General features: G+C 46.0%; 2 protein-coding genes across 2 annotated transcripts; both read left to right on the top strand.

Moving 5' to 3' along the window:
* Window positions 1-1,510: 1,510 nt before the first annotated feature.
* On the top strand, window positions 1,511-4,496 carry LOC138472308 (transcription factor HES-5-like). Its single transcript, XM_069610433.1, has 3 exons — window positions 1,511-1,632; window positions 1,850-2,030; window positions 2,969-4,496. The coding sequence occupies exons 1-3, from the start codon at window positions 1,570-1,572 to the stop codon at window positions 3,187-3,189; spliced, it is 465 nt and encodes a 154-aa protein (XP_069466534.1). The 5' UTR covers window positions 1,511-1,569; the 3' UTR covers window positions 3,190-4,496.
* Window positions 4,497-12,264: 7,768 nt separating this feature from the next.
* On the top strand, window positions 12,265-15,539 carry LOC138472307 (transcription factor HES-5-like). Its single transcript, XM_069610432.1, has 3 exons — window positions 12,265-12,676; window positions 12,893-13,073; window positions 14,069-15,539. The coding sequence occupies exons 1-3, from the start codon at window positions 12,614-12,616 to the stop codon at window positions 14,287-14,289; spliced, it is 465 nt and encodes a 154-aa protein (XP_069466533.1). The 5' UTR covers window positions 12,265-12,613; the 3' UTR covers window positions 14,290-15,539.
* Window positions 15,540-25,934: the final 10,395 nt, after the last annotated feature.

Below are 25,934 nucleotides of genomic sequence, written 5' to 3'. Positions count from 1 at the left end.
GGCAAGGCTGCACCTCCCACCAGAGGAGGAGCCCATCCGCCTCCGGAGCAACGTCGGGAGAATACCATCAAACAGGAGGCATGTTGTTGCACGGCCCCAACAGCAGGAGAATCAGGGCACATACATTCACAAAGCCCCCAACTCCTTACTGCATCCGGGGCCCTGCAGGACCCGGGCCGTGATGTCCTCGCGCCGGCATACCACCTCGCAAAACAAAAGGCACACCAAGGAGACGGCATGCTGACCCACAATGGAACGCCAAGATGGCCATACCAGCAGGAGAGGGGAAAAACAGCAAGCACAGACCCCCTCTCACCCCTAGAAGAAGATCCTGTGTCGGAGGCAGGGGCCTCATGAGGTAAGTACTGTGACGAGGAAGAGTGGACGTGGAGGTAATGGATGTGCACACCTGTTGCAACTGTATCCGGCGGTAGGGTTACAGGTCATTGTATAGTTGAGGCCGGAATATGTGAAATTACATTTTCCTCGTTTGACGTCACTGAGTCCCTGATAGGAGGACGGAACTTCCGGGTGAGGTGAGGAGTAACTGCGTCATTTGGTCTGCGTTCCAATAAAACCTATGATCTGCACTTGCTAAAAATTAACTTAAAGTTCCATTCGTGCAACAATATATGGAAAGTGTCCAGTCAGCACTACACGCTTGCATGCATATGTCTTCGCGTGCGTAAAGCGTGTTCGTGACCCATTTTTTGTACATTGCCTTCATCTATTTCTTAAAAAAGGAACGTTTAACTTCTATGGTGGTAAAAGAGCAAATAGTTGAAAGTAAACATCGTCTGGATGATTTGTGAGAAGGGTTTTATTATTAAATGTCTGACTCTCCCATATTATTTTGATATCCTCGGAGTATTAACATGTATACCCAACTAGTGTATGGCTCATCCGTGCTCTTGGTTATATTTGCACTACTAAGAATTCCGCATTATTTCGCAACAGCCCTGCACCCCCCTTGAACCCACCTTCCGCCCCCACACACACACTTCCTCCACCTATGTCTATGGCACGCGGTGTTTATCTGGTGGCAGGTGCCCAGGGCTCCCTCTGACACACGTCCCGGGAGGATAGCTCAGCGGCAGCGTGCGCGTCTTGGAAGCAAGACGACACGAAGCAACAACAGGTTCCACCTCTGGTGTTTAAGCGCGTTATAAATACGCAACTAAGACAAAAAAAAACACAATTACGCAACTAAGAAAAAACAAACAATTCCTGTAACAGCGCCTCGATGCCTGCGGGCTGTGTGAGCGCTTTATAAATGATAAATAAATAAAAGCCTTGTCACTTATCACTTTAGAGGGGCGGGTCTTTCCCACACTCGGGTCCATTGTGTAGGGTCCCAGATGATCCCCTGCCTCTCGCTCTGTAATGGGACACACTTCTATTGTTTCTGCTGCTCTCTGATTGGCTGCTGAGTGTGGGAACCTCTCCCCAGCCTCAGCCCCACACATTTCCCTGCAGCTGAGGGGGATAAATAGGGCTGGAGGGAGGGAGCTCTTCAGATCACTGAGGCCTCACTACAGAGAACCAGCCCTTCACCCCAGACTGGGCAGGATGGCGCCTTTCTGCACCTTGGAGCTGTATGGGCAGGAGCTCGAGGGCAGAGGCATTAGAAAGGTAAGAGGCAGGAAAATAACGATAGATAATATGACTTCCTGAAATAGAACCTGCAAATATAGGCATGTAAACATGCAACAACATTGTTATACATGCAGCGTAATTTGCAAGATTTTACGCTAACGTTAAATTCGGACTTTTTGGAGCGTTTTCCAAATATCCGCCATCGCTCCGCGTGTGACGCATTTAGTAACAGGCGCGCTTTCTGTTTCTGCAGTTGAGGAAACCGGCGGTTGAGAAGATGAGGAGAGAGCGGATAAACAGCAGCATTGAGCAGCTGAGGATGTTACTGCAGAGAGAGTTTGGGGACCGGGAGCTTCCGCCCAAAGCAGAGAAAGCGGATATCCTGCAAATGGCCGTGAGAGCCCTGGCCCAGCGCGTGCAGACAGCAGCAGCAGGTGAGAGGCCTGAAAGGGAATGGGTAATATTGCAGGGGAGTGGGGGATACATATATGGGACCTTGTGTAACAATCTCAAGATGCAGCTGTGGCTGTGTGCCTCAGAAAACCTAGTTTTGCACGCTTTTTTACTCCTGTTAAACTTCTATTTAATGTATTTAGTCAGAACAGACTGCCCTCCCCCTACTGTGGGACGTAGGTGTCTTGACACCCTTTGATATCGACCTTCTAACCCCTATAACGCTACCCTCTTGCCTCTGTCACTCTTCCCCTCGACCTCCCAAACTATGAATCGTTCGCCAATTTCATCATTTGTCTCCCTCCATCCCTCTGCTATCACCTATCCCTCCTTCCATCCATCACTCCACGTACGTACGTACGTTCGTTCGTTCGTTCGTTCGTTCGTTCGTTCGTTCGTTCGTTCCTACCTACCTCCCTCCACACATGCTTTCTTTGCTCCCTTCCCCGGTTCTCTGCTTCACCCCTCTCCCGCTTTCTATTCATCCCTTAAGCCTCGGTTCTGGCCTCACTGTCCCGCGAACATTTCCAGAATCATTTGTTCCTATCGCACCTGAGGAAAACCCCCACTCAAAATGAAAGACATTTTTAAGCATTCATAATGCCTTAAGCATTTCTACGCGGTTTACTCCATGATTTGAGCATATTAAATGAACTGCCTGTAGAAGTTAAATGCTAATCACGGTTTGGGAACAGTATTGTAAACATTATGGCTGCTTGTTATTAAGTGCTTCCGAAATGTTTAGCAAGCATTTCTCTTTGTCTAGGGAAGGAAAATGTTGAAAAGTATCAAGCCGGGCAATAATCATTTTATTTTACATTTGTGTTAATGCCTTGTTCTTCAAAATACATGTTATCCTGTTTATTCAGACAATGTCAAATATACAAATCATTGATGTCCTTCTTCTATTTCCTTTCAGCAATGGCCGCCAGTGAAGGTTTCTCGAGGTGCCTCCAGGACACTCTGCACTTCCTCTCCCTCCATGGAGCCCCCATGGAGACCCGGGTGAAGCTCCTGAGCGCCCTCCATAAACCTGCGGCTGCAGCAGAGGCTGTGTGTCCTTCTCGGCCTGCGTCCTGCCCGAGCAGCACTAAAGAGCCCGCCCAGGACAGCCCCACAGCCCCGTGGAGACCCTGGTAATGCCGGGGCTGCGGCCATGGACTTTTCTTCTGATACTGGGGGAAGCTGGGACTTGTTTATTGGCCTCGGGCCTCTCTGAGTGGAGAATATTCCTTCTCATGTCTGTACCCGGCCGTGCTGTGCCCGGGGCAAGTTTACTGCAATTCCAGGAGGGCAGTGAGGAGGTGTGTTATATCCCTGTGGGATGGACACTCTGCAATATTATATCCTCATAGGATGGACATTGTGAGAGTCAGTAGATCCTTGTAGGGTGGACAAAGTGTAATAGGATATTGTTGAACGATGGTAATAGGTGCAGAAAAGTATCTTTGCTTTAGAAGCTGGTCAACACATTTTAAAAAGATTATAATCTGTATACACTGCAATCTTAAAGTGTCATTGCATGGTCTGATGTTATCACGTTTACTTCAATTTAAGAAGTTCATTGAAATGTGCAATGCACAAATATACATATAATACACCCCCAGGACATGGACACTGCACACTGTGAATGCACGGTTATTGTGTCTATTTGCAGTGATGAGCAACACGTTCCTTTGTGATATGCACGTCTTGTATTTGAATCTTGGTGGAGACCTGCATGCCTTTAACATCCATGTTGATAGATATGTGCTTAATCTATGATGATCAGTTATTTAGTAACCTGAGTGATTCGGGGTCATGACCTTGTTTATATATCAGTTTTGAAATCCAGTATTTTCAATGAAAATGTGCCACAAAATCCCTGCCTTCTGAGAAGGCAAAGTGTGTTTCTGTTCTTTTGGAGAAATGTGAATTATCTCTGAACATGTATGTGACAATGTGCACATGTATTCTGTATTCTCAAAGTGTATCATTCATTGTTGAAGGATGAAAATGAGAAACCATTATCCCCAGTGTCGATTCTTCATTATAGAAGCAATGTTAGCACCAGGTATGTAAGTTATACAATGGTGTGTTATCTTTTGTAAAGGTGTTCAGTGTGGGGGACCCCCTGCCAGGGATGTGTATCTCAGTGACTGAGAGTGGGCCTGTCCCGCTTCTGCTCCAATGTCTTTAGGGCTGGGATTATCCTAGGAGCTCATTCAGGTATTGAATAAAATGCAGGATTTAGTTCATGTGATGGAAACATTCTCTGCATCAGATCCAGGAATGCCTGCTTCATCCTCTTATCCCAGATGTGTGACATGTCTGTGACATTGTGCTGCTCTCATGTGATTCTTCCCTTTCCCTGTAGAGGAAGGAAAGTGTTACACACTTGGGAAATGTGCAACTGTGCAGAAATGACACATTTCAATAAAGAGAAATGTACAATAATAAGGTGTTCCTGATCTTTTCTGATTGTGATGTATGGACGCTGTACACAAGGGCAGAAGTCCTGCCGCTGTGGGACTGGATGCATGGGTTATATGGGGCGATGCAGTCTCTTGCACTCACTACTCACATGAACGCCACCTTTACATTGGGCACAGCTAGTGGCAGTCTCGGCAGAGAGGCCGAAGAGTGAATGTGCACATTCAGTGATTAACCACGACAAACCTCATTGAACCTTACCCTCTGTCGCATAATGTAGTTAAGCAGGTGTTCTAATGGCAGTACCTATTGGCGGAGATGATGGGAGCACAACACACCTCTGGGGCTGAGCCGAGTGCATCAATACTGCAGAGGAGGGTCTAGAGTGGGAATCACAGACCAATGCTTGGCATATACTCCATATTAGGGCAGATGCTAAACCTGAGCACAGCAAAACTACAAGAGGCCCCAACACAACTATTCAACCATTTCCCATTTAGTGGCCACTTTCCCACTGGGGGGGCAGAGGTGCAGCCCCACCAGTGCATACAAGTGGTCACCACCTCCACCCAAATAACTATTGCAGTCTATCCGAGTATGGAGCAAAATAAATAAGCTCTTCTGCAGCAGCCTCCACTAAATAACACAAACACCCCTCCCAGAGAGAGGTATTTATACAGGAGTCAGATAGGATGTCTCCCTGAATACAGAACAGCAGACCACATAGGTTATGTGACATTAATGTGCTTTCATACTTCCCCAAATCACCATCCTAGAAGTTTCAGGGAACCTGCACTTATCCATGGAGCGGGGTACTCTGCACCCACCAGGGGTATCGCTACCTTAGTCCACTGGACCTTAAACACCAGAAGACAAGTACAGCCACAAAACCCCCAAAGGAAAAATACTTGCTTATTTTGCAGACTTCCAAAAAGGAAATTGACTGAGTCTGAGAAAGGATTAGGGGCCTACCCTTCCCTAGAATGTAACCTGTTCAGACTGGACCTAGATTCTGGGTAAGTATGATTCCAACATACAGTAAATTCTCTTATATGGAAACGAGTTGTGGGGCCCACCTCTCACCCAAGAACCTATCCATTAGCAAGCGTGCACCCACCGCTTTGCCAACATGCACTTAAGATCCTTAGAAAGACACCCAGCAACACACAGAGAGCAGCACTGGGGAGGAACCCCCTACTACTAGACATACACATGCAATCCATGTAGTAGTGGAGAGATCTCACAGGAAGACGTGTTAGATCCTAAGACTTGAAAGCAAACACTGAAGCAAAAACTGACGAAGCAAAATAGACACAAACCCAAAACTACTGAAGAGAGGCTATAACCGGGCAGAATATTAACTTCCCATTAAGAACATCAACACAGATACACAATGACAAGGTGAGTGTTGACAGACTGGAGTTTGAAACTGACTGACATGGAAAACATGGAGTCCTGAGGAAGAAAAGATTGTAACCACTACAACATGAAACTTTTCAAAGCTTAAAAACCCCAAATCTCCTCCATTCCGCCAAATACAGAGACGCAAGAAGGTGCTATTTTGACAGAATACTCAAAACAGAAAATGCAGATTCTCTTGGGTAGAAATGATGATTTGGTAGAAAAAGCAGCAGAATGCCCAGCAGCATGTCACAACATAAGGGTTATGTCATGACATGCTGTTATTAATACACTAACCACGCAGGAGTATCTGACAGACACCCAGCAGACATTGACACATTAATCAAATCTATGGACACGATACATCCAGATCAGACACTATTACTGAGTTTGTAAATGAGATTCACCTCAGTTCAGCTTTGGCAATGCTTGTTCTGTTTGGTCATGCCAGTAAAGCATTGCTGCATTGTGCTATACTTAATTCTGTGATCCAGGTAGAACTCACGGAATTCACCCCTTACATCTGTGTATCTGGAGGGGTCAGTGCGGAGCCACCCCCAGGGCTGTCACGTGACTCTGTGTTTCACATACACTGGAGGGTAAGAGAGGCACATGCCAGGCTTGCAGGCCGTGGATTACAGTGTGCGAGGAGTTGCCAATACACAGCTGGGGTTGTGTACTCAGGCTTGCGTGGTACGAGTGTGAACGTGTGTTTCACATCCAGCCCGGAGAGCTGGCGCTCCCTCGTCTCCCCAGGGCCCCCTCAAAACAGATGTCAATTACTAGTGAATTTTAGCACCGAAGAGTTTGGGGCTGCTTTGATGTGTCTCGGAGCTTCCAGCAGTGTGACTGGCACTCTAGGGGGTGCATTCTAGCCTCTGCTGTCTCTAAATAGACAGCGCTGGAGAGTTCCATGCCAGCGCTCCTTAGATTTTGTAATTCTGAGTAGTAAAACGTTTGAAGGTTATAGCACAGTACCGGTACTGTATAATCACACGAGTGAGGATAGATGTAAGGAAAGGAGACGTTACTGCAAACTCCCCGCGCTGTGGGAAACATGAGCATAGACATAGGAGAATACTTTATATTTTTAGTACGGTTACAGCATTATTTTTTTATTTTGCATATATTGAATCCTTAATCCCAATGACTGTGTTTTACTATTTGATTTTCAACTATGGGTGGAAATAATTAAAATTGAAACAAAAGGCCCATTTGCCCAAAGTGCAAACAGAATGGGTCCCCTCTGTAATTTAGTTTTCAAAACAAATCACCTCATACCCTTTTTGATCAACGTGCTTCTACATTGATGCACACATTGTCAAGTTCGTTTATCATGTGACTTTTCCACTTTTACAGCCATCGATACAAAATGGAGCATTGCTTTAGGTTTTTAAATCCAAACATTAACACATATATGTACCGACTCTAGCTGGGAAGAAACGTGATCTAATATTTACATTTCAGACCAGTCTCAAATTCCAGCTTCAAAACATAACCAAAATGTTTGATCCGTGGCAAAACATTCAATCTCCCTCAGCCTTACCTATCAGGTTCCCCCAGAAGTGTTCAGTTTGCGGGGTACCCTATTCCAAAAAAGCCTCACTCATGGGTAAATAGACCAGTGTTGCTCCATTTACTATAATGACCTTTGACATTCACCATAAAAGTAGCACATGCTGTTTGCAAATATATGTGTCTCCCTAAGGATATTGGTTACATTTCCAATTGTTTTTGCACCCTGTCTCTCTCCTGCAAACTAGCACCACCTCACACACGCAACTCAATTAAAATATGCTGCAAAAACGTAGCAACAATACCTTTTTTGTTCTCCAAAATAACATTTTTTCCAGGCCGCAGTACTCTGGGGGGTGGTGGAATCTGTCTTTCACAACAAGATGCCAGGCCCCCATACCCCCACTTCACGGCATGCAGGAAGTAGCCACAGTGTACCGGGAGACATTGCTGAAGCACACTGAAGCTGAGATTAAACCAGGGCTGGGGGCCACATTGATCAGCCCTCGCAGAGGAGAGCAGGCGTCATCCTTCATTCTCCCAGCCAGGCCAAGAAAACACAGTGAGAGTGCGTGTACTGCGTGGGAGTGGTGGTACATGGGAATTGTAGTAAGAAGGAGCGGGTGTCTGGTTGTTGAGGGGGGTGAAAGGGAGTGAATGGAATAGAAGGCGACAGCAGATGGGTTGGGAAGATCGTCAGACAGATGTTATCAAACTATTGTTCGTACTGTTGTTTTGCTGTGGGTTTGTACAGATGTATAGTTCAAAATGCATATATGATTAATAAAAGGTGCATACTTTTTATACTTAAGGCATGAATAAATGGGCTTCACATCACAGGCTCTTGTTCAGAGCTCTGCAGTGAACAGTTTTCCTTTTTCATGCCATGTCAATAGTCTTTCTTCCTCTTCCCTTTTCTCCTTCTATCTCTCCCACTCACCCTTCTCAATGTCCATCTCTCTGTCTCCCTCAATCTCCCTGCTCCTCATCGCTCCTTTGCTCGCTCTACAGGTCACTCCCCATCCTCACTAATGGGTGAGCTGCACTATGGTTGAAACAAATACTAATAGATGTGGGAGCCAGGGGCTTGTTATGTCTGGGCAGCCCTTTCGGACCTGCTCACAACCAAGCGATAAAAAGGGGACATGTTGGGCTTACAGTAAGAAAGTCTGCTCCAGGTCCTCTTGCAAGTTTAAACATGCATGTGCCTTCTGTGGGGTTGCTGGGCAACCGGAGGTCCACTGTATCAAACGAACAAAAGAAAAAGTGCATAAGTAGGGGCAGTGTCTTCCATGAGGTATGGGGGGGCGTGCCCACACCGGTGCAAGTGGACCTATTGCGCTCTTGGGGAATGAGTACACAAAAGTTGAAGCTGCTGGGCTATTGGTAAATTGAATTTCATGTGGTTTCCGGATTCTGGTGCAAGGTTTGTCTGTCCCTGAGACTCCAGAGCACCAGTTATCCGCCCCATGGCAGCCAGAGATAGTGACGGGAAAGGTGGAGTACGAGGACTGTGTGCACCCACCGCTCTGGAAATCTTTTTGTCCCTCTTTGGGCACTGCACCAGAGAAGGAGGAAGGGAAGTTCTGGCTTATTCACAACTTGTCATTCCCAAGGGGGCTTCAGTAAACGATGCCATTGATGGAAGGCATGCTCAGGTAAGTAGGCCTCGATCGACGGCCGATTACGCAGTCAGGTTGCTGGGGAAAGGGGAACTGTTGGCGAAGGTGGACATCGAATCAACATTCCTGTTCTTGCCACTGCACCAGTACGGGAAAAGTGCTGGTGCCTGAATTACCTGCAATTTTAGTGGCAATTTTCCCATACCAGCAAACCCGTAATGAGGCCCATTGATCTCCAATGACACGGCCTGGCGTAACACGTGTTTATAACTCAGTAATATGGTCACTATTAGAGCGGGAGACACCAATGTATCCCCGGGTTGGAGATACTAGATATGGAAAGGTTATTTAAGAGGGAGAAGTGAGCCGGGCGGAACACACCTCCAATGGATGTCTGAAAAGACAGTATTGAAGTATCTGTTCAAGAGAAGAGGTTGTGAAGAAACAGGGAAGAGATTAAAACCACAATGTAAACATTGCGATTATGATTTGTAAAAGTGTTGACAATTTGTACCAGTCTTCATAAACCCCCTTTGGGGGGAAACACAATGCACGTGCACGGACGGGTTTGTGTCGGTATTTAGAATTGTTTAAAAAATGTTAATGGACTATCATTTAGAGAATATAGACATTATGTTCCTGGATCGAACATATAAGCCAGTTTTAAAAAGTGTTTATGGTTCATAAACATTTTCTAATAAATATAAAAATATCAAATTTCAATATTTTCATTTGTATGCTGTACTATGGCACAAGGACACAGCACATTGTACCCAAGAGCCTATTTTTGTTTGTTTGTAACGTGTTACATGAATAGGGTTGCTAGGTGACTTGCAGCTGCTCTTAGGTTTCGGCAGCAGGGTCCCATTATTAATATAATTGAACTCTTTCTAATTTACAATTCTAATTGCATGGCAGGTGCACTGCTTTAAAATGTATCATTGTATCCTGCAACAACTTGTATTACTGTGTAGACCATGACGTTTTCTTTTTAAGTGCACAAAAACGTGTTTACCTTTTTTACGGCATTGTGCTTGCCTTTCACGTTATTCATGGCAATACGCTGCAAGACAATGTGAAGCAATGACTAAAAGCCGGTGACTTTATCACACACCCTCTTCTGGGCTGCGTCTTTATTTCTTAAAAGTTAATTTAGCCATTGGACATTTAATAAAAGTGTCAGGTTGTCCATATGTGTGAAATGCTGAGCCGGTCCTGGCCTTGAAGCTCACTATATATTGTGTTATGGTACTTGTAGGCCTACATTTATAATGTGAACAAACTACAAGTAATGAACAAACAGGCAACATGAAGGGCTTAAAGTAGGAAGGGCTGCCAAGTGTGACTTGTGAGCTTTTCGGTGAGTGGTTTCACCAGCATCTGCTTCTTGCTAGTGATGCCTTGTGGGAACATTAGGCAACGGTATTACAGCATTACTAGCTTGTGTGGGATTTTGTATTAATGTTTTATAGTCAGCAGTTACATGATGCTACTTCACGTTCATATCACTGTTGTGGCAAAACAAGGTCATATCTAGGTGCCCCGGGCACATGGTGGTACACAGGAACAGGACATTTGGGTCATTGCGTGATCCCCAGAAGTCCCTTTTAAGTTGTCTTCTGAGCCCCCTTTAAACCCCCATCTCTCGCCCCTGCTATTGGCCATGCTTTTGGCATCAGGGCCTGGAGCTGGAGTCTCTCAGAGGTTCCCACACTGTCAGACTATTCATCCTATTGAAAGAGGCTGCAATAGATGTGTGCCACAGCAGGGCCTCCTTGCCCAGAGGTGGGGGGAGTTCTGAGTCACCCTTGGGGGGGCGCCATCTGCACAGACGTCTCCGGCAACAGGGAGGGATTCATGTGACTTTCAGAGCCGGCCGCTTCCTCAAAGCACTCCCATGTCCTTTAGAAGCACTTCTCAGCATGTCCGTGGCATGTTAATCGAGTGGTGCCCTCGCCACCAGAGAGCAGGGCAGCCTGGTGATATGACAAACACCCCCCAAAACCTCTGGAAATCCAAACAAGACACAAAGCACAATATCCACTCGTGAGTGGGAGCAGCCCCTCCCCCACAGGAAATTAATCAGCACATTTTGTCATATCTCCATATCCGAGCCTGAGAGACGTCACTTGAGTTCCCCAGTATGGGTCCATGATGTCACCACAATATCCAGGTGCTAATGGGGGCCTGTGCAGTGATCACGGGCTGTGCACACCTGTTGCAACTGTATCTGGCGGTAGGGTTACAGGCAGTGCTTAAAGTGGGCTGGGGCCTGCCGGGGCCGGGCCCCGGCAGTCTCCAAAAAGTGGGGCTGAGCCGGGGCCCTTCCGGGGACCACGTCCTACTGCAACATTGGCGGGATGCATTATCCCGTCGCGGCTGCGCCTGCAATGAAGTCAGGCAAGCTGACAGAAGTGGCAGCCAGCCACCGCGATGCTGTGCCTCCCTGCCACTTCCGTCAGTCATAGTAACTGCGTCTGGTGACCCCTCGCGCGAGAGGTCCCCAGAGGCAGTTACTGTCCCTTTGTTTCCCGAGGTCACGGAGGCGTCTTTAACCCTCGGCGAACCTGGGGAATCCTCGACATTTTTCGAGGTTTATAAAAGATGGCTTTTAAAGTACACATTTCAAGCCATCTTTTATAAAGCTTTGCCGACGACAATTTTGTCCGTAGTCAAAGCTTTATAATTGTGTAGTTTCAAAGCCATCTTTTATAAACCCGAAATGTTTAAAAAAGATGGCCTGAAAACTAGGCAAACCGTAGGGTATGCACACAAATATATATAAATGTGATATATTTGTGTGCGTGCCTTACTATGGTTTGTGTACTTTGCAAGCCATCTTTTATAAACGTAGAAATATGTACATATTTCTATGTTTAGAAAAGATGGCTTGCATAGTACACAAACCATAGTAAGGCACGCACACAAATATATCACATTTATATATATTTGTGTGTATACCCTACGATTTGCGTACTTTTGAGGCCACGCCCCTCCCACAAGCCACGCCCCAAATGGGGGCCCCCCCTCGATTTCTTACCCCACTTAAAGCCCTGGTTATAGGTCATTGTATAGTTGCGGCCGGAACATGTGAAATTATATTTTCCTCGTTTGACGTCACCGAGTCCCTGATAGGAGGACGGAACTTCCGGTGAAGCGAGGAGTACCTGCGTCATTCGGTCTGCGTTCCAATAAAACCTAGGATCTGCACGTGCTTACCTCAAATATCAGAGTTCCTCCTCCCCCGGCGACCGTCCCCCACACACACTTCCTCCACCTACGTTTAAGGCACATGGTGTTTATCTGGTGGCAGGTGTCCGGGGGCACAGACACACGCCTGATTACTTATCACTTTAGAGGGGCGGGTCTTTCCCACACTCGGGTGCATTGTGTCGGGTCCCAGATGCTCCCCTGCCTCTCGCTCTGTAATGGGACACACTTGTATTGTTCCTGCTGCTCTCTGATTGGCTGCTGAGTGTGGGAACCTCTCCCCACCCTCAGCCCCACACATTTCCCTGCAGCTGAGGGGGATAAATAGGGCTGGAGGGAGGGGGCTCTTCAGATCACTGCGGCCTCACTACAGAGAACCAGCCCTTCACCCCAGACTGGGCAGGATGGCGCCTTTCTGCCCCTTGGAACAGTATGAGCAGGAGCTCGAGAGCAGAGGCATTAGAAAGGTAAGAGGCAGGAAAATAACGATAGATAATATGACTGCTGAAATAGAATCTGCAAATATATGCATATGTACATGCAGCAACATGGTTATACATGCAGCTTAATTAGCAAGATATTACGTTAATGTTAAATTCGAACTTTTTAGAGATTTTTCCCAATATCCGCCATCGCTCTGCGTGTGACGCATTCAGTAACAGGCGCGCTTTCTGTTTCTGCAGTTGAGGAAACCGGCGGTTGAGAAGATGAGGAGAGAGCGGATCAACAGCAGCATTGAGCAGCTGAGGATGTTACTGCAGAGAGATTTTGGGGACCAGGAGCTTCCGCCCAAAGCAGAGAAAGCGGATATCCTGGAAATGGCCGTGAGAGCCCTGGCCCAGCGCGTGCAGACAGCAGCACCAGGTGAGAGGCCGGAAAGGAAGGGGTCGCATTGGAGGGGGGAGTGCGAGTGGCGGTGCATATATGGGACCTAGAGAAACAATCTGAAGATGCAACTCTGGCTGTGTGCCTCAGGAAACCTAGTTCTGCACGTTTTTTTCTCTGAACTTCTATTTAATGTATTTAGTCGGAACAGACTGCCCTCCCCCTACTGTGGGACGTAGGTGTCTTGACACCCTTTGATATCGAGCTTCTAGCCCCTATAACGACTCCCTCTTGCCTCTGTCACTCGTTCCTCGACCTCCCAAACTATGAATCGTTCCCCACTTCCACCATATTCCTCCCTCCATCCCTCTGCTATCACCTATCCCTCCTTACATCCATCGTTCCACGTCTCTTCCCCCATCCACACGTGCTTGCTTTGCTCCATTCCCCCTCACCAAGTTCTCTCCCCTTTTGCTTCCCTGCTTCACCCCTCTCCCACTTTCCATTCATCCCTTAAGCCTCTGCTCTGGCCTCACTGTCCCCGCGCACATTTCCAGAATCACTTGTTCCTTCTCGCACCTGAGGAAAACCCCAGGCAAAATGAAAGACATTTCTAAGCATTGATTAAGCAAAGTGACTGCTTCCATAATGCCTTAAGCAATACAAGCCATTCTCAGGCATGTGTAGGGCATGAAAAAGGTAAATTAGCCAAGTAAACAGTGAACGTTTTCTAAGCGGTTTCCTCCATGATTTGAGCATAATAAATGAACTAGTATCAGAAGAAAATTGCTTGTCACTGTTTGGGAACAGTATTGTAAACATTATGGCTGCTTCTTATTAAGTGCTTCCTAAATGTTTAGCACGCATTTCTGTTTGTTTAGGGAAGGAAAATGTTGAAAAGTATCAAGCTGGGAAATACTCATTTTATTTTACATTTGAGTTAATGCCTTGTTCTTCAAAATACATGTTATCCTGTTTATTCAGACAATGTCAAATGGACAAATCATTAATGTCCTTCTTTTATTTCCTTTCAGCAATGGCTGTCAGTAAAGGTTACTCCAGATGCCTCCAGGACTCTCTGCACTTTCTTTCCCTCCCTGGAGCCCCCGTGGAGACCCGGGTGAAGCTGCTGAGCGCCCTCCATAGACCTGGGGCTGCAGCAGAGGCTGTGTGTCCTTCTTGGCCTCCGTCCTGCCCGAGCAGCACTAAAGAGCCCGCCCAGGACAGCCCCAGACCCCCGTGGAGACCCTGGTAATGCCGGGGCTGCGGCCATGGACTTTTCTCCTGACAATGGAGGAAGCTGGGACTTGTTCAGAGGCCTCGGGCCTCTCTGAGTGGAGACTGCCTTCTCATGTCTGTACCCGGCTGTGCCCGGGGTGAGTTTACTGACCTTCCAGGAGGGCAGCAAGGAAGTGTGTTATATCCCTGTGGGATGGACTCTCTGCAATATTATATCCTCATAGGATGGACATTGTGTGAATCAGTAGATCCTTGTAGGGTGGACAAAGTGTAAATATCATATTGTTGAACGATGGTAATAGGTGGTGAAATGTATTTTTGCTTTAGAAGCTGGTCAACACATTATAAGTGTAATTGCATGGTATGATGTTATCAGGTTTACTTCAATTTAAGAAGTTGATTGAAATGTGCAATGAACAAATATACAAATAATACACCCCCAGGACATGGACACTGCACACCGTGAATGCACTGTTATTGTGTCTTTTTTCAGTGATGAGCAACACGTTCCTTTGTGATATACAGGACTTGTGTTTGAATCTTGGTGCAGACCTGCATGCCTTTAACATCCATGTTGATTGATATGTGTTTAACATACATGATCAGTTATTTATTAACCTGAGTGATTCGGGGTCATGACCTTGTTGATATATCAGTTTTGATATCCAGTATTTTCAATGAAAATGTGCCACAAAATCCCTGCCTTCTGTGAAGGCAAAGTATGTTCCTGTTCTTCTGGAGATATGTGAATTATCTCTGAGCATGTATGTGACAATGTGCACATGTATTCTGTATTCTCAAAGTGTATCATTCATTGTTGAAGGATGAAAATGAGAAACCATTATCCCCAGTGTCGATTCTTCATTATGGAAGCAATGTTAGCACCAGGTATGTAAGTTATGCAATGGTGTGTTATCTTTTGTAAAGGTGTTCAGTGTGGGGGACCCCCTGCCAGAGATGCGGATCTCAGTGACTGAGAGTGGGCCTGTCCCGCTTCTGCTCCAATGTCTGTAGGGCTGGGATTATCCCAGGAGCTCATTCAGGTATTGAATGACATGCAGGATTAAGTTCATGTGATGGAGACATTCTCTGCATCAGATCCAGGAATGCCTGCTTCATCCTCTTATCCCAGATGTGTGACATGTCTGTGACATTGTGCTGCTCTCATGTGATTCTTCCCTGTTCCCTGTAGAGGGAGGGAAGTGTTACACACTTTGGAAATGTTAAACTGTGCAGAAATGACACATTTCAATAAAGAGAAATGTACAATAATAAGGTGTTTCTGATCTTTTCTGATTGTGATGTATGGACTCTGTACACAAGGGCAGAAGTCCTGCCGCTGTGGGACTGGATGCATGGGTTATATGGGGCGATGCAGTCTCCAGAGCTCACTACTCTTATGAATGCCACCTTTACATTGGGCACAGCTTGTGGCAGTCTCTGCAAAGAGGCCAAAGAGTGAATGTGCACATTCAGTGATTAACCATGACAAACCAAATAGAAGATTACCCTCTGTCGCATAATTGAGTTAAGCAGGTGTTCTAATGGCAGTAGCTATTGGCGGAGATGATGGGAGCACAACACACCTCAGGGGCTGAGCCGAGTGCATCAATACTGGAGAGGAGGGTCTAGAGTGGGAATCACAGACCGATGCTTGGCATATACTCCATATTAGGGCAGATGCTAAACCTGAGCACAGCAAAACTACAAGAAGCCCCAACAAAACTATTCAACCATTTCCCCTTTAGTGGCCACTTTCCCACTGGGGGGGGCAGAGGTGCAGCCCCACCAGTGCATAAAAGTGGTCCCAACCTGCACCCAAATAACTATTGCAGTCTATCCGCGTATGGAGCAAATTAAATAAGCTCTTCTGCAGCAGCCTCCACTAAATAACACAAACATCCCTCCCAGAGAGCAGTATTTATACAGGAGTCAGGCAGGATGACTCCCTGAATACAGAACAGCAGACCATATAGGTTATGTGACGTTAATGTGCTTTCATACTTCACCCAATCACCATTGCAGAAGTTTCAGAGAACCTGCACTTATCCATGGAGCGGGGTACTGCGCTCCCACCAGGGGTATCGCTACCTTAGTCCCCTGGACCTTACACACCGGAAGACAAGTACAGCCACAAAACCTCCAAAGGAAAAATACTTGCCTATTTTGCAGACTTCCAAGAAGGCATTTGACTGAGTTTGATTATGGGCCTACCATGCCATAGAATGTAACATGTTCACACTGCACCTAGATTCTGGGTAAGTCTGATTCCAACATACAGTAAATTCTCTTACATGGAAACGAGTTGTGGGGCCCACCTCTCACCCAAGAACCTATCCATCAGCATGTGTGCACCCACCGCTTTGCCAACATGCACTAAGAGCCATCGAAACACACCCAGCAACACACAGAGAGCAGCACTGGGGAGGAACCCCTTACTACTAGACATACACATGCAATCCATGTAGCAGTGGAGACATCTCAAAGGAAGACGTGTTAGATCCTAAGACTTGAAAGCAAATACTGAAGCAAAAACTGACGAAGCAAAATAGACACAAACCCAAAACTACTGAAGAGAGGCTACAACCTGGCATAATATTTACTGCCCATTAAGAATATCAACACAGACACACAATGCCCAGATACAAGGTGAGTGATGACAGACTGGAGTATGAAACTGACTGCCATGGAAAACATGGGGCCCTGAGGAAGAACAGATTGTAGCCATTACAACATGAAACCTTTCAAAGCTAAAAACCCCAAATCTCCTTCATTCCACCAAATACGAAGACACTAAAAGGCGCTATTCTGAAGACACTGAGGAGGTGACATAATACTCAAAACTCATAGACACACAATGCAGATTCTCTTGGGTGGAAATTATGAGTTGGTAGAAAAAGCAGCAGAATGCCCAGAAGCATGTCACAACATAAGGGTTATGTCATGACATGCTGTTATTAATACACTAACAATATAAGAGTCTCTGACAGACACTAAGCAGCCATTGAGCAATTACTCACATATATAGACAATATACATCCAACAGCCAACATCACTGCTCTCTTGCACTTTTCCAGTTTATTCCGACTAACCTAATCCCCTCTACTACCCTTTTTTCAGAACCGCCAGAGCACCAAGGGACCACTACGGTGGTGATAGTGTGCGGTACAAATGTCCTTTAACATTAACTTTAACATTAACATCCAAATCAGACACTATTACTCTGTTTGTGAGTGATATTCACCTAATTTCAGCTTTGGCAATGCTTGTTCTGTTTGGTCATGTTAGTAAAGCATTGCTGCATTGCGCTATACTTAATTCTGTGATCCAGATAGAACTCATGGAACTCACCCCTTACATCTGACCACCTGGAGGGGTCAGTGCGGAGCCACCTCCAGGGCTGTCACGTGCCTCTGTTTCACATGCACCATAGGGTAAGAGAGGTACATGCAGGGCTGGCAGGCCCTGGATTACAGTGTGGGAGGAGTTTCTAACACACAGCAGGTGTTGTGTACTCAGACTTCCATGGTACGAGTGTGAAAGTGTGTTTTACATCCAGCCTGGAGAGCTGGCGTGCTCCCTTGTCTTCCCAAGCCCCCCTTAAAACACATGTCAATTACCAGTGAATTTTAGCACCGAAGAGTCTGGGGCTGCTTTGATGTGTCTCGGAGCTTCCAGCTGTGTGATTGGCTCTCTAGGGGTGCATTCTAGCCGCTGCTGTCTCTAAATAGACATCCGCCGGAGAGCTCCGTGCTCGCACTCCTTAGATTTTGTAATTTTGAGTAGCAAAACGTTTGAAGGTTATAGCACAGTACCGGTACTGTAAAATGACAAGAGTGAGGATAGATGCAAGGAAAGGAGACGTTATTGCAAACTCCCCGCGTTGTGGAAAACATGAGCAGAGACATAGGAGCATACTTTATATGTTTAGTACGGTTAAAGCATTATTTTTTTTATTTTGAATATACTGAATCCTTAACCCCAATGACTCTGTTTTACTATTTGATTTTCAACTATGGGTGGAAATAATTAAAATAGCAACACAAGGCTCATTTGCCCAAAAGTGCAAACAGAAGGGGTCCCCTTTGTAATTTAGGATTCAAAACAACTCTCCCCATACTCGTTTTGATCAACGTGTTTCTACATTGATGCACACATTGTCAAGTTGGTTTATCATGTGACTTTTGCACTTTTACAGTCATCGGTACAAAATGGAGCATTGCTTTAGGTTTTTAAATCCAAACATTAACACATATAAGTACCCACTTGAGCTGGGAAGAAACGTGATCTAATAGCTACATTTCAGGCCAGTCTCGATTCCAGCTTCACCACATAACCAAAATGTTTGATCCTTGCAGTGGTGGAAATGGAAAAAATGTGGTGGGGGAACCCACAAGTGCCGGGGTGGGGGAGGAGTTGGGGGGGCAGAGGGAGCGTGGTCTAGTGGGGGCGTGGTTGGTAGTGGCCATCCGTTCACATAAATACTTTTAAAAAAGAAAGAAAAATAAGCCTCCACAACGGTAACATTGCCTTTTACCGCCGGCCAGGGCTTTAAGTGGGACGGGGCCTGACGGGGCTCAGCCCCGGCAGGTTCCAAAATTTCAATTTGAGGCCGGGCCCTGTGGTGCTCACTAATCTCCCCTGCCAGCCCCGGCCACTACACGAAAAGGATTTTTTTCTGAAGCCTGAAGCCCTCGCTCGTGTGTGAAAGCTTCAGGCTCCAGAGAAAAAATGCCTTTCAGCCATAATGGTGGCGCCGCACCTGTGAGGCATCCCTTTAAGCAGGAGATGCCCGTGGGCCGGCGCCACCATTATGGAGAAAACGTGAGGCCTCTGGAAGCTGAGGCCGTTTTCCTGGAGACTGAAGCTCGTGGAGTTTCAGTCTTCAGGAAAACGGCCTCAGCTTCCAGCGGCCTCACTCTTTCAGCCTTAATGGTGACTCTGCCCCTACCCAGCTGGCAAGGGGCAGCGCCACCATTAAGGCTGAATAGGCGAGGCCCTGTCCCCTGCCAGGCAAGCCTATAGAACAGGGATCCCCAACGTGTAGCTCGGGAGCAACATGTTGCTCGCGGCACCCTAAATTGTTGCTCGCCAGTTGCTCTGGGCCATGATGTGGAGGCCTAGAAGGAGGTGCTGAATGGATGAGACCTCAGTAGCACTGTGCAAGAATGTTGGCCAATGAGCCCCTGTGCTTCCAGCTGGCTTCTTTTTATACATGCAAGATTTGTGTTTGGTGCCACCATGCACACAATTCTTCAGTAAATATCCTTACTTGTTATGGTAGTGTCATTGCTAAAACCCTGTCATCACCAGTTACTTTGTCCAGCTGACACATGTATTAATGAGTACAATATTTGATCCATCTTTGTGTCATGGAGAAAATTGGCATATTATTTTCCTTGGTACAGCTAGTATGAGCATATTGGACAAGGAGGTGGTATGCATACCCAACATTCCTTTATTAAATAATGTGAATGCAAACTTTCTGTACAAGTGAGGTTTGTGTTTGATGCCACCATGCATATTTATCGACAATGTTCATTTTGGTGTCACCTGTATTTATTACTACATAGTGTCCTAGTGGAAAAATTGTCATCGTTTGATACTCTGCCCATCTGGCACATGGTTAAGGGGCAGATACGGTTAATGCAGGTCACATTTTTCATAATTAATATGCCCTGTATTCTATATTTGTCTCAGTTGTTTAAACTAACAAGCCAATTAATTGGTTCAAATCCCAAATGTGCTTTTAAAGAATAAGGAACATTCTTAACTGGCCTGACACTTTCAAATTGAACACCCCCAATTTAGCTCACAAGGCGCTAGCAGGTGTTTCTGCAAGGAGACCTGCTATTTGGTACAGGAATTTATTTTGCAACCCCTCCAGAAAATGACAGTTCTAACCACTCTAGATTTTGCGGCCTTAAAATCATGAAGACCTTTGTGTTATATATCTCCACTCGTCCAATCAGAATGCCGCAAACTTGAAATAATGTAAAAAGCCATTTAATCATTAATGATGCCTTTTCAGCTATCTTCTTAAAATGACTGACAAAAGCACTGCTCTTTCAGAAGAGTGGGCTCAAATAAAAATGAGACTGCCCCCTCATCTCTACATTCATTTAAAAACTAGCTACAAGGTTTCACCCTTTGCCTGAACACCATCATTTTTGTTTTTATTATATCTAATTTCAAACTGTAATTCCCAAAATAGGAACTTGTGTTTAGCAGGCCCTGTTGGAGACCTGCTTGGGGCAAGTCCAAAAAAGCTGTGTCTTCTGCATAAGGAAGCATGCTATACAATGAACCCTTCAGGTGGAGGGTGGATTAACTTTCCTAAGAGAAGTACTAGAATCAACATCCAAAAGGAATACATTGGGACCAACTGACATCCCTGCTTGTCACCTTTATTGGTGTTGGAAAACAATGTATAATTCCACAATCTTGTATATTGGACAGATGCTGAGATTTCAGCGTATCACGTTGGATAAGACTTAAAAAACCATTAGTGACCTGTAAGAATGTAGAAGTAGGACTCAGACACAGTGGGCTCATGTTGTTTGACATATACTTTTATTGAAAGTAAAAGGGTGGGGGACTGGGGAAACTCTTACCTTTCCGTAAAGCTAAGAGGGGTTTCTTTTCCTCAACCAAAACTAAGGAATCTGTCAGGATGTCTTGTCTAAAGTAAATAGTCCACTGTCACAAGTCCAAAGCCTATTTCCATCCCTCACATTATTGACCAAACTATAAAAAACAAAAGGTCTTCTTAATTCAGAAGAATAGGTTATAGATCCAATCAAAGAGTTCCAAGTAACAAAGGTTCCAAACCCACAGTTCTTAAATGTAAAACAAAGTTCTTAGATATTTCTCTGTTGCACAAACTTCGCAACGACTCCCTTGTCCCATTTCCTTCTCTTGGCAACTCTCTATTTATTGGACCACAACCAGGGGCAATGACTGCTTTGCCCTGGTTCCTTCTCTTGTAGGTCCCAGTTCTCTGCGTCTCTCTCTTTCCGCTTGGGCCAATTTGGTTCACTTCCCTGCCAAGTATGGGCCTTAGTAAATTACTCTGTGGTTTCCCTTCTTCTCATGGGATTGGGCCCCAGACCCCTCTTTATGTCCGGGAACTGGGAGCCCTCTTCTCCCAAGTACCACCATGAGGAAGAGGACTTTTGTGTTTCTCGTGTAGTGGGTCCCAAACCCCCCTTGCGTGAGGGTACTTGGAGCTCTCTTCTCCCATGTACCACCACAAGGAAGATGACTTGTGTGTTTCTTGTGTAGTGGGTCCCAGACACCTCTTCTTTGTGTGTGGGTACTTGGAGCCCTTTCCTCCCAAGTACCGCCACAAAGAGGAGGACTCATTTTGCCTTTGTTTGGTGGGTCCCAAACCCTTAAGTTTCTCTTGTTGGGGGACAGGCATGGTCCACATGCCTGTCTGGTACTGTGACTATTAAGATGCTGATTGCACCGTCTTATTTTCCCACCAGTCAGCCTGAGTGCTCCCCCCCTTTGTAGTGGGATCTGGTCTGCCCGGGAACACTGCAGTGTCAATGTTTGCCAGGGCAGCGTGGTCTTTCTTTCACGTGCTTCCCTGTCTGCAGGAACACCAGGAGCTTGTCTCTGCTAGCTCGCCTTCTGGTCCTTCCACTGTGGACTGGCCCTTGTCCTTCCAGCTCCCTTCTTGGCATCCTGGTGTGCTTCCTTGCACCTTCCTGCACCGTGCTGGCTCCTGCATGGAGGACTAGACAACCTCTTCCTTTTCTACTCTGCATTGGCCAATGAGCAGCCAGCAACAACTAGACTGCTCATTGTGGTTCTTAGGAGAACTCTTCATGCCTCCGCTCCTCCTCTTCATCCCAGTACTTATTCCAAGTTGTCTAGAATGCTCATGTTGGTTATGCGGAACACTCTACATTCCTCCATGCATCTTCTTTGTCTTAGTGGTTGTCAATAGCATATATTTCAACTCTTCCCCATTCTTCGTCTCAGTATTTCTACCCTTGATCTCCCTTGGGTTGGTTGTGCTCTTCATCGTCCCAGTACTTATCTAGGGAAATGGCAGTGCGACTATAGCTCATGAGCTTATTAGGGAAGGGGTTGTTCTTTGGGTTATAGGAAGGGGGGACTAGGGTCTGGTGATTGGTACGGATATTGCGTTCTCAGGGTAGGGTCGTTCCTAGTCACATGAGGGGTTTCCTCTCCCATGTGATGCTCTCCCTGTGCACCACCCTCAGGGGAACTATTGTACCGGGGACGTACCACCCTGGCCCCATGGGAATGGTCTCCCCAATAGGGTAGAAGGGACAGCATCCACAGATTTGTCACAGACGCCAATAAAATGTAAATTACGTCACATTAGGTTTCTAGCAATCAAATACCGACTGAATCCACCCTGGAGTGCTACAGACTCCATAATTGGGGACTAGCACTGCCAAACCACCGCTTGGAATCTGGCAGTGATACCACTGGACCAAATGGCAGTAACGGTACCGTTGAGATGCCACCAAACTCGTAATGAGCCCCAATGTCCAGTAAGGGAATTGGCCTATAATCGTGAGGGGCTGGTGGTCCAAGAAATACTTGTCTACGGGGAAGGCATAATGCCTGTCTTGACAACAGCAATCAACATAAAACGATTTGGTGTCCTTCAAAAAAGCTCCCATTGTTTCTCAAATTCTTTTTTTGTCTTAAGCCAATTTTTTATGCCATTTTGAAACTATAAATCTAACCAGCAGTGTACACACCCCTCATCAAATCATGGTTCAGTTTTCTTTTCGAGATTCTACATTCTGCATCGAACCATGGTACATCCCTTTCTATAACCTGGAACTCCTGAACTTGGGGGCACGGTTTGCCAATAGCTCTGTCCTCGATAGTATCTCCTAAAGACTCAAACAAACTGACGCTTTCCTTTGTGGCCTCTGAACTGTTCAACAGTTTTAAGAGAATATCTTAATTTCTTGTGAATTAGTAATACTTTCCAATGCCTCCTTTTCGAGCATAGGCATCGCCAACCAGCCTCTCTTGCTGTCAGATATCTTCTTCGTGGTGCCTACCCTGGCCATTGGAAAATGTACTCAAGAGGATTGTGCTTACTCTTTGATCAATAAGAAATGTAACATTTCATAACATTCCAGAAGAAAAAACCATCCCCAATACAGTCATCAATGACTGTGGAATAGTATTGCCGATTTTGCATGCTCAGGAATGCACCATTTGCCATTAAAGATCCCATAAAATCCTAGGCAGAATCTCAGTAGACCTGAAAAATCAGTGCTCCGTTTGTGGCCATTTTTACTGTCCATACATTTGCACTAATATTTTGCTCGGGAACCTGAAACCCCATGTAATGTTTATTTACTCCTACTCTATTTTTGAACTGCTGGACTGGTCCTATATGTATAAAAATGTACTACTGACCACTCAATTTCCTCAACATTTCTTGTAAACAACCACGTCAAATGAAGTTAAAGGCCTTGCACATTTCCTTGACTAGAATAACACGTAGTCTAGATAACTTAAGTACTGCAAATTAAATGTTCCATACGCAGTTTTAACTTTGTTACATTTCTAATTTGTGTTGCAATCATTTGTCCGCCAACTGTGCACCGATATGTTCTGTTGAAAAATGGATGTTGCTCACCATTTTATTTGATATGCCAATGTTGCTCATTGCGCGCAAAAGGTTGGGGACCCCTGCTATAGAATATAAATGCAGAGATCAAAACCCTCTCCCCCATGGGGAGAGGGTGTTGATCACTACAAAAGGTTGCCTGGCAGGGGTGCCAGTAGCCCCTTGAGCCGGGGCTCATCAGGGGGGGGCATGACCTAAGGGGCCCGCAGGAACCCTGCAGTTAGGCCAGACCCCCTTGAAGAGCCCTGGCTCATTTTGTTGTGCAAAAAAAAGAAAAAGAAAAAAAAAGCGCCCGCGAGGCGAGCATTGCCTTTTAGCCAACTCTGGCACTGGTGTGTAAAGCACAATGCTCGCTACATGTACAACTGATTCCTTTCAGTTGTACATGTAGTGAGCATTGTGCATTAAACATCAGTGTCAAAGCCGCGGTAACCGGCAAATGATGCCGCCGCGGACGTTTTTTTTTCCTTTTTCTTTCTTACAGCGCGGTTCATGGGCTTGGGCGGCTGACTCTGGCCGGCTCCCGAGATCCGGCTACACATCTGGTGCCAGATCTCAGATACGCAGAGAACCGGCACAATGACCAGCAATGGATCCTTGGCAAAAAATTCAATCTCCCTCAGCCGTCCCTATCAGGTGCCCCTAGAAGTGATCAGTTTGCGGTGTACTCTATTCCAAAAAAGCCTCACTCATGGGTAAATAGACCAGTGCTGCTCCATTTACTATAATGACCCTTGACATTCACCATAAAAAGTAGCACATGCTGTTTGCAAATATATGTGTCTCCCTAAGGATATTGGTTACATTTCCAAGTGTTGTTGCACCCTATCTCTCTCCTGCAAACTAGCACCACCTCACACACTCAACTCAATTAAAATATGCTGCAAAAATGTAGCAACAATTAATTTTTTCAGCTTCAAAATATCATTTTTTCCAGGCCACAGTACTCTGGGGGACGGTGGAATCTGTCCTTCACAACAAGATGCCAGGCCCCATGCCCCTACTTCAAGGCATGCAGGAAGTAGCCACAGTGTACCGGCAGACATTGCTAAAGCACACTGAAGCTGAGATTAAACCAGTGCTGGGGGCCACATTGATCAGCCCTTGCAGAGGAGAGCAGGCGTAATCCTTCATTCACCCAGCCAGGCCAAGAAAACACAGTGAGAGTGCGTGTACTGCTTGGGAGTGGTGGGACATGGGAATTGTAGTAAGAAGGAGCAGGTGTTTGGTTGTTGAGTAGGGTCTAAGTTGAAAGGGGAGTGAACGGAATAGAAGGCGACAGCAGATGGAATGGAAAGATCGGCAGACGGATGTTATAACTCTATTATTCTTGCTGTTCTTCTGCTGTGGGTTTGTCCAGTTGTATAGCGCAAAATGCATACATGATGAATAAAAGGTACATACCTTTTATTCGTAAGGCATGATTAAATGGGATTCACATCTCAGGCTCTTGTTCAGAGGTCTGCAGTAAACAGTTTTCCTTTTTCATGCTATGTCAATAGTTTTCCTTCCTCTTCCCTTTTCTCCTTCTATTTCTCCAACTCACACTTCTCAATGTCCATCTCTCTGTCTCCCTCAATCTCCCTTCTTCTCAACGCTCCTTTGCTCACTGTACAGGTCACTCCCCATCCTCACTAATAGGTGATCTGCACTATGGTTGGAACAAATGCTAATAGATGTGGGAGCCAGGGGTTCGTTGGGTCTGGGCAGCGCTTTCGGGAATGGCTCACAACCAAGCGATAAGAAGGGGAGCTGTTGGGCTTACAGTAAGAAAGCCTGCACCAAGTCCTCTTGCAAGTTTAAACATGCATGTGCCTTCTGTGGGGTTGCCGGACAACCGGAGGTCCACTGTATCAATCGAACAAAAGTTAAAGAGCATAAGTAGGGTCAGGGTCTGGCATGAGGTATGGGGGCATGTCCACACCAGTGCAAGTGGACCTAGTGCGGGTTTGGGTGAATGAGCACCCAAAAGTTGACGCTGCTGGCTATTGGTAAATAGAATTTCATGTGGTTTCCGGATTCTG

This window comes from Ambystoma mexicanum, chromosome 8 (genome assembly GCF_040938575.1).
Source record: "Ambystoma mexicanum isolate Mex_15411 chromosome 8, UKY_AmexF1_1, whole genome shotgun sequence".
Taxonomy (NCBI): Eukaryota; Metazoa; Chordata; class Amphibia; order Caudata; family Ambystomatidae; genus Ambystoma; species Ambystoma mexicanum.
The sequence above is the reverse complement of the archived record's forward strand: the minus strand, read 5'-3'. Positions and strand labels throughout refer to the sequence as shown.